This window comes from Rhipicephalus microplus, chromosome X (genome assembly GCF_043290135.1).
Source record: "Rhipicephalus microplus isolate Deutch F79 chromosome X, USDA_Rmic, whole genome shotgun sequence".
Classification (NCBI taxonomy): Eukaryota; Metazoa; Arthropoda; class Arachnida; order Ixodida; family Ixodidae; genus Rhipicephalus; species Rhipicephalus microplus.
The window spans coordinates 19,204,594-19,218,080 of record NC_134710.1 but is presented as its reverse complement, the minus strand read 5'-3'; the positions used below and the strand labels follow the sequence as shown (position 1 = coordinate 19,218,080).

At 42.1% G+C, this 13,487-nt stretch overlaps 1 protein-coding gene across 5 annotated transcripts in view; it reads right to left on the bottom strand.

The window, feature by feature from the left end:
• The window catches only part of LOC119175688 (disco-interacting protein 2), a gene marked incomplete at its 3' end in the record, with an annotated part of 148,937 nt that overhangs the window by 91,264 nt on the left and 44,186 nt on the right, over nucleotides 1–13,487 (bottom strand). For 4 of the 5 annotated variants that reach the window (XM_075881900.1, XM_075881899.1, XM_037426629.2 and 1 more), the window contains 2 exon segments: nucleotides 2,707–2,796; nucleotides 11,316–11,390. In XM_075881900.1, the coding sequence (XP_075738015.1) occupies nucleotides 2,707–2,796; nucleotides 11,316–11,390 (165 nt within the window). 5 annotated transcript variants of the gene reach the window in all.

Below are 13,487 nucleotides of genomic sequence, written 5' to 3'. Positions count from 1 at the left end.
CTCCGAGATTGCCTACTGGCTTGTGGCGGACAATTTCGGAGTCTAAGGGTCACCGATTTCGATTTCAGTGACCTTCACTTGAGGTGCTGTTTGAACTACGAAAAGGCCCATTTATTGCTACTATATGTTCTAATGGTGTTGCATGCAAGTAAAGCTGCTAAATGTTGGCTCTCTGTGAAATAAGCCATCATTTCAGCAAGTGCTTCTGACATATTTAGCAATACCATCGAAATACAGATGCCTTAATTTCCGCTTTTCTCACCTTCCTTTCTTTCATTTAATGCAAATTTAATGCACATTTAATGCATAGAAGCCAAAGCTTCACCTGGCCCATTTCATATATTAATTTATGATAATGTAGTCATACCTAAAGCAACAGAGTTTAGGCCAGCTACATAAGAACATGAGTGCCATATGCAGAATCTATTTCACATTTAAAAGTATCTCTAGCAGATCCGAAAAATGTCATGTAATTTAAAAAATTTTAAATTGTGTCCACTCAGATTTGGCAAAAGGCCAGAGGAATCCCAAATATTATATGTTCCTGTGTTTCTCTACCACAAAATCCTGAGCAAGCACCCCTCCCTTATACCCTTTTCACTGTTTTTATTTGCCCATCGATGGTAAATAAAAATATTTACCGAGCGAGTGTTCAATAAAAAGTATTTCATTAGAAGCACTAATGCTATTCTTAATTCGTAAGAGCTCTTCTGTCGGATTATCTGTCACCATAAGGGGGCACTTGATTGGAATTTCATGGTAGTTGCCCCCCCATAGTACAGCTTACAGCACTGCTCTCTTCATACAGGGTGTTTCTTATGCAAAGGCACTGGTGCTGGGTTCCACGCTTGAACTAAGGCTAATTTTTCTCTAACAACAAAGCTTTGCTAGCAACATATGAACTTCCTCTCTATCACTGCGCTGTATTAAGATGGATACCAGCTATTCCTCTTATGAACTGAGGCCTCGAATTCCTGAGAAGTTATTATTTTTTTTTTGAACACTTAAAATGCTGTAGTGCTTTCTCAAGAGGCTGCGCAAAAAAAGCTAATAACGAGCAAGCTCACCGACAAATATTTTCTTTCAGTGGGAAAAATAATGCAATGTAAGCGAGCCATGAAAACAAATGAAAGCTTTGTGACAGTGTTTGCTTTTTCTTTTCTTTTTCTACACATTAGCTGCTAAGTGATCACTGCACATGTCTTTAGAGTCAGCATGTGCTATACTATCTGGATTTGATGTTTGCACCTCTTTCACACGTAGCAACCCTATCCTGAAGATGCTTTAAAGGAGAAGAAAATTTTAAAAAATTACGATGACTATACAGTCAAACCCTTTTATAAGAGGCACTGATATAAGTGACACATAGGTATAAGAGACGCCAGTGTGCCTACAATGAAATACGGGTTTGTAAGAATACGCATACATGGTCCCTGGTTATGAGAGACATTTCATATAAAAGACAAGAATTGCAGCGTGGAACTTGTCTCTTATAAAGGGGTTGAACTGCATTGCCTGGAAAATGGCACAGATATTGCATGTTTTTTTTTTTTTTCAAAGAAACAACCAGTATATCTACAACTAAAAGGCTGTTTAGTATGGTTATTCTTACTTTTACAGTTACCTGCATTTTCACTTATGTTTCACTAAAAATTAACATTTCACTTTTGACCATTTAATAAACTACTTGGCCTATCTGCTAGCCTGGTTTATAATTAAAAAAAAAAGAACACTGATGCATGCATACCTTATCATGGAGAAGTTAGCTGTTACATTTATGAGGCCTGGCTTACAGCTTTTTGGCAACTATCGTCTGGATAAACAATGTAAGCTAAAATATGTGGCCTTACACAAGTAAAAAAAAAATAGAGCAGAACAACAAATTAGACAATAATGTTACCTGCCACAAACTCTGGGTGAACATGCTGAAATGAACAGTAACCTTCAAAGGCCTCACTCAAGCATCAATTGCCACAGTCAGCTTCTCTACTCGGTAGTTTGAATGAGTGAACATCTTACACAACTTATTTACATTTACATTATATCCTATAGAGATTGTGCGCACTAAATAAAAGAAAAATGCGATATTAAGAACGGCTCCCCCAAGTGGATGCAGCCTCATGAGGAAAAAATAAAGTAAAGCAAATATTCTGTACCTTTAGAGCCACTCAATGAGCTAAGGCGATGCGCGAATGCAGCCGACTCACCACTGAAAGCTATGTTGACGCTTGCATTTTTTGGCATCAATGTGCTAAGCAAATGATTAAACAACTATGCAATGACAGGCACGTTGTCTCAATACACAAATCGCCACTCAACAACATGCTAGAGCTGTTTGAAGGACAAGGCCGTGCATGAAGCATCGTTCATGTGAATACACTCGGTAGTTGGGGAAAAAAAAAAGAAAGATTTTTGTTTTCGCAGCGGCGTCGTGGGCAGGCACAGCCATAGCAAAGGCAAGGTGAAACCATAGGTGCTCGCAGGACAGTGCCAGCATCAGTCATGCAAGTACGAGTCAATTTTCATAAATGTAACATCTGATAAAAAGAGTACCTGATGACCAGTAGCTGCACTTTGAAATTTTTATCAACTGGAATGCATAATTTGTGTCCTCTAGTAGTATAAATTGACACTGCTTCTATCTGTGGCCACCAACAATGGCCATGAAACATTCTTTAAGAAGTGGATGATGGGGCGGGGACCTACCTGAATGATACCTGCTCTCATTACGTGTAAGCCTACGCTGAGCTCTTCTCTTGGCTCGTGTGGAAGGACTAGCAGAGCCTGTGGGCAGAGCTGAAAGGACAATGGCCATCAAGAGAGCCGCATTGAGAAATGCATTGCAGAAGGAAAAAGCGAGACACTATGCAATGCACGGCTCTTGTGGCAGATGGGATGGCAAAATGCTATGAAAGGGCTGCCACAGGTGACCACTGGGTTGATACTGCCAGCCCTTCCCAAAAAAAGTTCAGTGGGGCATCACACAAAATACTTTCTTCGCGTGGCTCTAAATAGCATGTAAGCTGCAAACACGACAACATTAACGTATTCTGGGGCCGATAGGACGGTTAGTCCAGAACCATAAGGCCATACATGGAAAGAGAGCAGGCATGGAGATGAATGGTGGAATGCTGGATTGGCAAAGCATAGCGATGAAGCTGTGCACACAGCACAAAGCTCAAGAAAGAAGCATCTGCAGTTTGCAATGTGTCTTTCTTGGCCTAAATGGAAAAACCAAGAATTACTTCACACAAAAAAATATGTTGCTATGGGTGCCGTGATATAAGGAAGGCAGTGAGGGCTTGAGGAAGAAGTTGCTTCAATCATGACATTTTTTTCTACACAGCCAAACGACAGGCAGTGCATCATATTAACAAAACAGGCAGTGCATCATATTAACAAAACAAAACAAGAAAACTTGAATCAGAAATTAGAGAATAGAAAAAAAAAACCTGCTGACTTCAGCATCCTCAAAGAGCTCCTTTTTATATCTACAACTGAAATACAACAATTTGAACAATTCATGTAATAATAAAAACCCAGACAAAGCACAGTATGTTGTACCCAGCTATCTGACATTTTTTAAAATTAAATCTGAAATATTTATTTTTTTACCCACAACACACATGACGTTCAAGCAGCAATGCACATCTTCGTACAGAGGCTTCTCTTAATTTTCAAGTTAATGAAGTTTTCCTCATCTGATTTTTGGTCACAGAGAAGAAAATTCTGCTAGCTATTTCCAAGTAATACAGCAGAAGCAAGTCCAGTTAACAATATTAATTACAAGTGAAAATTAAAAAGAAAAAGCAGCACGCATCTTCCCACGGGGGGGGGACTCCAGTAAATGCGCCGTAGAGTGCTGGGAGTATTGTATGAATGTTGCGTAAATGGGTATGGTTTGGGAGTGCTTATTTGTTATCTCATCATCATTATTATTATTTATTGAATGAAGGAGAAGCATTGCCTTGAATGAGTGGTGGAACGCTGATGTTGGGTTGTGCCCCACTATTGGTTGAAGGTACCGCTGCTTCCATCGCATCTACTCGAGTCAAGCAAAACGTCAAGTCAAGCGACAGCCAAGTAAAGATGCCCTTGACCGAAGGGAAGTCTAGCTGTACTATTCGAGGAGCTAGAGAGTGTTAAATGGGATATAATAGGGCTCAGTGAGGTTAGGAGGACAGATGAGGCCTATACGGTGATACAGAATGGGCACGTCCTTTGCTACAGGGGCTTGGCAGACAGAAGAGAACTGGGAGTGGGGTTCCTAATTCACAGAAACATAGCTGGCAACATAGAGGAATACTATAGCATTAATGAAAGGGTGGTAGGTACCGTAATTAAACTGAATAAAAGATACAAGATGAAGGTAGTACAGGCTTACGCGCCTACATCCAGCCAAGATGACGCTTCAGTTGAAAGCTTCTATGAAGACGTGGAATCGGCAATGAGTAAAGTAAAAACACAGTATACTATAGTGATGGGCGACTTTAATGCAAAGGTAGGGAAGAAGCAGGCTGGAGACCAGGCAGTAGGAGATTATGGCATCGGTACTAGAAACGCCAGAGGAGAGCTACTAGTAGAATTCGCAGAATGCAATAATTTACGGATTTTGAATACCTTCTACCGAAAACGAGAAAACCGCAAGTGGACATGGAGGAGCCCTAATGGCGAAAATAAGAACGAAATAGACTTTATAATGAGTGCACACCCTGGAATCGTGCAGGATGTGGAAGTGATTGGCCAGGTACGATGCAGTGACCATAGAATGGTACGGTCTCGAATTCGCCTAGACTTGAAGAAGGAACGACAGAAACTGATACGCAAGAAGCCAATCAATCAGCTAGCACTGAGAGGGAAAGTACAGGAATTCATAGTGTCGCTGCAGAACAGGTACTCGGCTCTTAGTGAGGAAACCAACCTTAGCGTAGATACAATGAATGATAATCTGACGAGTATCATTACGGAGTGTGCAGTAGAAGTTGGAGGCAGGGTAGTAAGACAGGACACTGGCAAGCTTTCTCAGGAAACGAAGAACCTAATTAAGAAGTGTCAAATCATGAAAGTGTCAAGTACAACAGACAAAATAGAACTGGCAGAGCTTTCGAAGTTGATTAATAGACGTAAGGTATGCGATGTAAGAAGGTATAACATGGAGAGAATGGAACACGCTCTGAAAAACGGAGGAAGTGTCAAAGCATTGAACAGGAAACTTGGGATAGGCAAAAGTCGTATGTATGCACTAAGGGACAAAGAAGGCAAAATAACTACCAATATGGATAGGATAGTTAAAATAGCGGAGGAGTTTTACAGAGATCTGTACAGTAGCCGAGACAACCACGACCTTAATACTATAAGAACTAGCAGTAACCCAGATTACACCCCACCAGTAATGATAGAAGAAGTCAGAAAGTCTTTGGAGAGCATGCAAAGAGGCAAAGCTGCTGGTGAGGATCAGGTAACATCAGATCTGCTGAAAGATGGAGGACAGATTGTGCTAGAAAAACTAGCCACCCTGTTTACGAGGTGTTTCCCGACGGGAAGAGTACCAGAGTCTTGGAAGAACGCTAACATCATCTTAATACATAAGAAAGGAGATGACAAGGACTTGAAGAATTACAGGCCGATCAGCTTGCTCTCTGTAGTATACAAGCTATTTACAAAGGTAATTGCTAACAGAGTAAAGAAAACATTAGAATTCAATCAACCAAAGGAACAAGCAGGATTTCGAACAGGCTACTCAACAATTGACCACATTCATACTATCAATCAGGTAATAGAGAAATGCTCAGAGTATAACCAACCACTATACATAGCCTTCATAGATTACGAGAAGGCGTTTGATTCAGCAGAAATATCAGCCGTCATGCAAACACTGCGGAATCAGGGCGTAGATGAAGCATATATAAACATTCTGGAAGAAATCTACAGGGGATCAACTGCTACCATAGTGCTTCATAAAGAAAGCAACAGAATACCAATCAAGAAGGGTGTAAGGCAGGGGGACACAATTTCCCCAATACTATTTACCGCATGCTTACAGGAGGTTTTCAGAAGCCTAGAATGGGAACAGTTAGGAATAAGAGTCAATGGAGAATACCTTAGTAACCTGTGCTTCGCCGATGACATTGCATTGCTGAGTAACTCAGGGGACGAATTGCAACTCATGATTACGGAGTTAGACAAGGAGAGCAGAAAGGTGGGTCTTAAAATTAATCTGCAGAAAACGAAAGTAATGTACAACAACCTCGGCAAGGAGCAGCGCTTCGAGATAGGTAATAGTGCTCTTGAAGTTGTAAAAGACTATGTCTACTTAGGGCAGGTAATAACCGCAGAGCCGAACCACGAGATTGAAGTAACTAGAAGAATAAGAATGGGGTGGAGCACATTCGGCAAGCACTCTAAAATTATGACAGGTAGATTGCCACTATCTCTCAAGAGGAAGGTATATAACAGTTGTATCTTGCCGGTACTTAGCTACGGAGCAGAAACCTGGAGACTTACAAAGAGGGTTCAGCTTAAATTGAGGACGACGCAGCGAGCAATGGAAAGAAAAATGGTAGGTGTAACCTTAAGAGACAAGAAGAGAGCAGAATGGATTAGGGAACAAACGGGGGTTAAGGATATCATAGCTGAAATCAAGAAGAAGAAATGGACATGGGCAGGGCATGTAGCGCGTAGACAGGATAACCGCTGGTCATTAAGGGTAACTGACTGGATTCCCAGAGAAGGGAAGCGAGTTAGGGGGAGACAGAAGATTAGGTGGGCAGATGAGATTAAGAAGTTTGCGGGTATAAATTGGCAGCAGCAAGCACAGGACCGGGTTAACTGGCGGAACATGGGCGAGGCCTTTGTCCTGCAGTGGACGTAGTCAGGCTGATGATGATGATGATGATGATGACCGAATTCTGAACGCGCGATCTAGTATCTACATATACGAGGTGGCCAGTGAATGGTTGTGCAGTGTGAGCAGTAAGTATTTTACTAGCAGACGCTGCCTGGGTAAGCCTTGCAAGGCGAGAGAGGGGGAGGGGTGGGGGCGACAGTTGGCATGAGACGCGAGGATGCGCAGTGGCGGGGTGGACGGCGCCGCAAACGCCAGATCCGCGACCTTGTGCAACTATGAAATGCTCTGCATTTAAAATTATTTGATGCTGGCTTTATACTCAATTGGGCACATGCAAACCTACCACAGGAGAAATTTTATTATTTAATTTTTTTCCTATCTGACAGAAACTGTATGGAAAGTAGTTTAACTAAAATGCACGTTTTTGAGGTTTTGCAAAAATGTCATTTAGGAGTGCTTATCATATACAGACCGCTTAAAGGGCATCCTTGCTAGAGTTGACCGATACAAACAAACAAGCTTGATTGCTTGTTTGCAACAAGATTGCTCAGTGGCAATTAAGACAGCTAAAAGCTAAAAGTATAGAACAGCTGCATGGTGTGAAAACACTCAAAATTTAAAACAGAGGGCTGCACACCTTTCCTTCAAAGGGAGCAGAGGCTTGGGAGAAAGTGAAATGTGCACACACATGTGCCCTACATAACACTGTCTCGAATATCATTGACCATGCTGCAGTGCACAGCATGCAGTGCCACCACTGAAGATGTCTGGCAAAAGCAAAACAGAAAGAGAAGAAAAAATCATGGAGCACGACATGCTCCCTTGGTTCACACACTAGGAAGGAAGAGTATTGCTTGCCCAGCAAAATGGCAACTATTTCTGCTCAACTTCCTTTTTGCTACCAGTGGAATGGCATCAACTTTTCCAAACTCCTGCAGCAATCAACCAATTATGAAAGAAAAAGTTCTGCAAATGTGGACTTACAACTCAAAGTGTATAATGAAAATGTGAATTTATGCCTGGTGAGGGACCCTGCAACCTAGCAGTCTAGAACTGTTCTCAGCCACTCTCTATGTACACACCAAAAACAATGTAAAGCACGTCATGTTTCTAATTTAGAATGAATGAAACATTTGGTAAAAGTAACACAATGTGAAGCTGCGAATCCTTTCCCGAGTTTGGGATTTCATTAATTTATTTACACTACAAAATCTAGAAAGTATGCATTTTTGTATTGTGTACATAATTTGCTGTTTATCCTTATGCAGGGTTCCATTTCTCTAGTAAGCAGAACCACTTCCAATATTGTCCTTTAACTTATGCATGATGAGTAGCTTTCCATTATAAAAAAACATTACAGGCAGGGGGAGGGGGGCGGAAGCACTTCAAACTTTCCTTACGTTTGACAAATTTATGTCCTCAGTACACAACCAAATCCTTGATGGATGTGATCAATTATGTGTGTACACCTTGAATTACTGAACATGACCTATGAACATGAACATGAACTTTCAATGACCTATGTCACCAAGTGTAATAGGTTTAATAATGTTTGCTGACGGTCTAGTTGGCAATAGCTAACAACGAGTCTTTTCCCTTTTTTTGTATTAATTTTTTCTTCCCTAGACTAAAATGTTGGATGTACAAGGTTGATGCTCCCTTCTAAGGTGACTACTGTTTATTTAAGCTTTGCTAAGCAGAATTCCTAAGTGGAGATCATAGAAGTTAGAAACAGTTTTTTAATTGAGTGATAATCTTACTTGTACAACTTTCCTTCCTACCAGAAGTCCGCTGGTAAACATGGACCTTATTTTGTTAAAAGGGTACTGACACAAAAACTTTGGCCTCGAGTTTTTCTGCTGCAATGTGTTGCTGGAGGCCTGCTAGTCATAACACGACATATTGTTTACTGCAGCATGCGACAGATTAGTAATTGCAGGCCTCTCATTATCGACCAGTTTCAGTTCCGGTTTGAGAGAGCTCCAAAAACTAGAAACAACAGAGTGCAACTATCGCCACCTAGTGTGTGCAGCTCTTAGCCACATCAGCACACAGAACTGCGACACAATGCCGTACAGTCCGCATCAAGAATTGCTTTCGAATAGGAAACGGGACTACAGTGTCGCCAAACACAACAAACACTTTCAAAGTGTGTGCCACGGCCACACACTCGCAACCAGCCACCGACAAGTATAAGCTGCGGGAACAAATGCGGCGAAAGAAAAATTGCGGCTATGACGCCATCATAACTTGTTTTCTTGACTGCAGAGCGGTGACTTGAGGATAGTAGGGGGTCCCCAAAAGGTCCCCTTCAAGGGTGTCAATGGCGCGATGGAGTCGAGCGCTCACACTTTTTTCAAGATTACTTTAAAATAGCTTGCAAGCTATATTCGCTGTTGATATTTTGCAGATGATATATGAATGTTCATGGGAATCAATACCGCAAGCTATCTTGGCCTTGAAATAGCTATGGATCTTACAGAGCACACCTCTACTTACAAAATGGAAGTGCTGCTGCTGCATCAACAATTCTAGAATTGAATATCTGGTGCAGTGGCTGACTAGATTTTGCTTCAAGTTTTAAAAATGCAAAAAGATTACAGCAAATGTTTTAAGAGTTCAAACTCAGCCTAATGAGAAGACCAGTTCGGGTAAATTAAAAAAAGATTGAAGTTGGTCTTCTTCTTTATAATATGAACTAGAAGATGTGGCAGGCTACCAAGAATACACAAACTGAAATATATTTTTTAAAAGTGCATTGCCCTTAGAGAACAACTGACACACTACACGATCTACATTCAAGCGTTTTTGGGCTTTGTAATGTGCAGTAAAGGCACTATAAGTGTCAATTTGCTAAATACCCAAAGCATGAAATTGAGCAAAAGCAATGAGAAGCTCTTTCCGGAAAGGTAAATTATGCAACTATATAGCCTTGAGCACACATGCACACACAAATATGCACACTGAATGGCATATCAACCCAGCTGGTTGGCTGTCATTTTTCCTCAAATTCAGACAAACCCAAAAGGAATCTTTTTATCAAATGTGTTTTTGCGTCGTTTCATAACTCAAATGGTCTGCATTCATGCCAACTGCCCAAACAACTTCTGCAGCAAAACTACTTTAGAGGAGAAAAATGTTACCACTCCTGCGAGTTTCTTCATCGCTTTACATAAAGGGTACTACACTTGATAGTCACTCAAATAAAACTACTTGACACTTCCCCACTATCATAGCTATAAAGACTTGGTCTGTGCATTGAAGAAGAATGGCTATTTGGGCTAGTTGGTCTGTGCAGATGAGCTGAGGAGGAGAGAAGAGGTCATGTCCTCTCCAACTAGCTCAAATGGCAAAACATAAAGTTCAAGTGTGCAGACCAGTATTTTTCTAAAAGATTGCCAGCAATATTTACTTATCAAGAAACGATGGGTGTGTGCACAGAAGGGTGAGTGGGTGGCGCCTCTTACCCTCCCTTTCCCATAAAACTCATACAAGGGAGCCACCCTCCCTTTCCCATAAAACTCATACAAGGGAGCGAGTGGGCTCCAAATCTAACCCATACATTCACTGTCCAGCCTGTCCCACCATTTTTTGCATGGTTAAAATAATGGCAGCCAGAAGGGCCACTGAAGATACATTCCAGGAGATGTTTATTGCCCTTTCACCTAGAGGCTGAAAGGTAGGGAGAGCCTCCCCCCTCCCAATGAAGAACTCCGTGCATGCCTATGCTAGAAATGCTAAAACGTCAGATTATTTTAAATGCCCATGAAAAAAAAAGAAAGAAAAAGGAGTTACTACGGGGCAAGAACTGGAATAAAAATTTTGATGCTTCACGCAATTTTTCTGTAAAAAAAAAAAGCGCATTCCAGAACGCCCCAGAGCGTTCCTTGCAACATCACAATCGGTTGGTCAAAATCGAGCGCTCTGAACACATAAAGCAAGTTTTTCCCATGACCTCCAGAGGAGGTCGTGGTTCTTCCAGAGCACCGCGCACTAGGTCAGTCCGCTCTAAGCCACTCTGAACTCCAAGCACGAGGTGTGACGTGGTCGCACCGCAGCAACCTGGCTACTGCCGCTTTCGTTCACGCGTGGCATCAGCCGCTGCACCTTGTTCACTTGCATCAAGATGCAGTGACGTGTTTATTCTTCTTCATGCCTCCGAATGCTCTGGTGAGCAGCTGCACGTTCGATTCGGACACGCTTTCTCGGGCATGAATCAAGAGTTAGCTCCGCATTGTTGCAATAATAGTGTCCAGCCGAATGTTTCGTAAGTTTGCAGCGATATTTCACGAGATGTACGTTTGTAACATCACGGCCTACTGTTGACCGCTCTCGATTACTTACACACATACATTATGTAAGAGCAACCACTACAGCAACTTCAAGCAAAAAGGAGCCAATGCAACGCTGACCAAAGTTCAACATTTTCCACACGTACAACAACTCAACAGCACAACTGTTTTCTTACCTGTAGGGTGTGATGCAAGATATGGAGCTAAAAGCCGGGCACGCTTCTTTTCATAGCCCTTCTGTGTTATGTCACCTGCACAGAACAAAGATATCAATTCAATCACCAGTGCTTTTGTGCTGCATTTACAATGTATACTGTGCGCAAATTACGCGCAAGCATCACATTAGATCTGCACCTGCATTTCAGCAGAGATGGTGGCTACTTAAAAAAGACGTCCCCTGTTTCTCTTAATTCACGCGAATCAACATATTCTATTTCGATAACACAGATTTATTCGGTTGCAGCAACCAATGTAACTTAGTAACGTTGGTGGATGGTTGGCAGTAAGCAAACATTCACAGCGCTCGAATGCATTGATTAGCTTCAATTAGCTAGTATTCCTCCATTAGCATCAGTTCTCCATTAGCATCAAAGTCAAAGTATGAAGCAATAATGCATGTCACTGACCCCGCCACTGATAAATTACAGCCCCAAAGTACTGTTCTGTGCAAAACTTAAAGCACATACAGCGGCGGCACGACAACCGCGTTTGCTCACTTGTCGGTCACTTGTCGGCTATCGATCAAGAGGTCACGTGTTTATAATTTGTAGCCAACGCATGTAGCCCACATATACTACGAAACTTTGTGAAACGGGAATACATGCAGCACTGTCACAGAGTAAACATTAGCAGGAAGAACAGCCTCACGAAAAAAATAACAATATGTGGGGTTTAATGTCCCAAAACCACCATACGATTATGAGAGAATCCGTAGTGGAGGGCTCCGGACTGAGCGCACGGGGCTAAAGCATTTGCGATACCATCGAAAATACAGCCGCCGCAGCCGGGATTCGATCTCGCGACCTGTGGGTCGACTGCCAGACAGGTTTTCTAGTACTGACAAAGACATTTGAACACAGTTTGACTCACGAGTCACAACGACCTGCTCATTAGCGCCTACGGAGGCGTATTGGCGCGTAGGGACCAAAAAAAGCCGCTAGGTGGCGCCACGACTTGACCCCATGAGCATTTCATAATGCTCTATTTCCCCTATGAGAATAATGTTTTCTAGAAACTCGAGTATAATTTATAGCCTAATGCATGAACTTTTACGAGCTAAATCATTTGAATGGTCCCTGTTCTATTCCAGGAGCGTTTAGCTTAAACCCACATGGTACTTCCAACCAATAGTTAATGCACAATTCCTGATGCAAGCAATTATTTCATTTACATCATGCATGTTATGCAAGGTGTGGTGTATTAATTGACACACAGCGAAAGCCTCTTGGCAAGCAGGAGCGTAGACAGACATTTTTTTTTTTTTTCGGCGTGGTGGAGGGGCATCTTTTTGATCTGAAGTGGGGGCCGGTCAAGCCAATGGTCATTTTGCGTTCTGGGTGCCACGGCGATAAAAATTGGGGGGGGGGGGGGGCCTTGTGTGGCACCCCCTGGCTGTGCCTTCTTCACTCTGATGCTAGAATTCAACCTCAGATAAACAAGTCCCTTATGACCACAATGAATGTGCATAAAATTACTTGCTCAGTCACGAAACCTGGAATTTACACACACGTCTCACACTCAAAAACATTTTTGTATTCACAATTTACAATGGGAGGAAACGAATAAAGTAAGCTCGTGTTTTCTTTCCAGAATCAATAGAACACTGAAGCGCCAGCTGTAAATAATCCAGTTCAAACATTGCTTTTGAAGCAATGTTTGGATGCTAGTAATGGAAAATCTGACCTGAAACGAAAGTGTTGTTACTTGCGAGAAGCAATTTATCTAGATGCGCTAACTACCAAGCACCACACGCTTCACGCTTCACCAAGTGCCCATCAGCATCACATCTAATGTACTAGTAGTACTAAAATTCAGCCCCGCTCAAAGCAAAACACTCCTGTAAACACTGCTTATAAAGTTGGACAGAATTTTTCAGATATAACCAACTTCTACAGGTGACAAGCGCTAACCTTCCCATGTTAAAGTGGACGCCTGCACGAACCCGCAGAAAAGCAGTTTGGCAGCTGCAGCGGTGGGGGTAAGTTGTGGCGCCCTAGTGTGCTGCGGCACTTTGGATAATTAAAAAAAAACTAAACAAGCAAGAGCTAATTTGAATAAAAAGACGAAAACGCCGACCACAAGGGAATAAAAAAAAATGCAATGAACGGGAGCCTTGTTGAAGGCTGCCG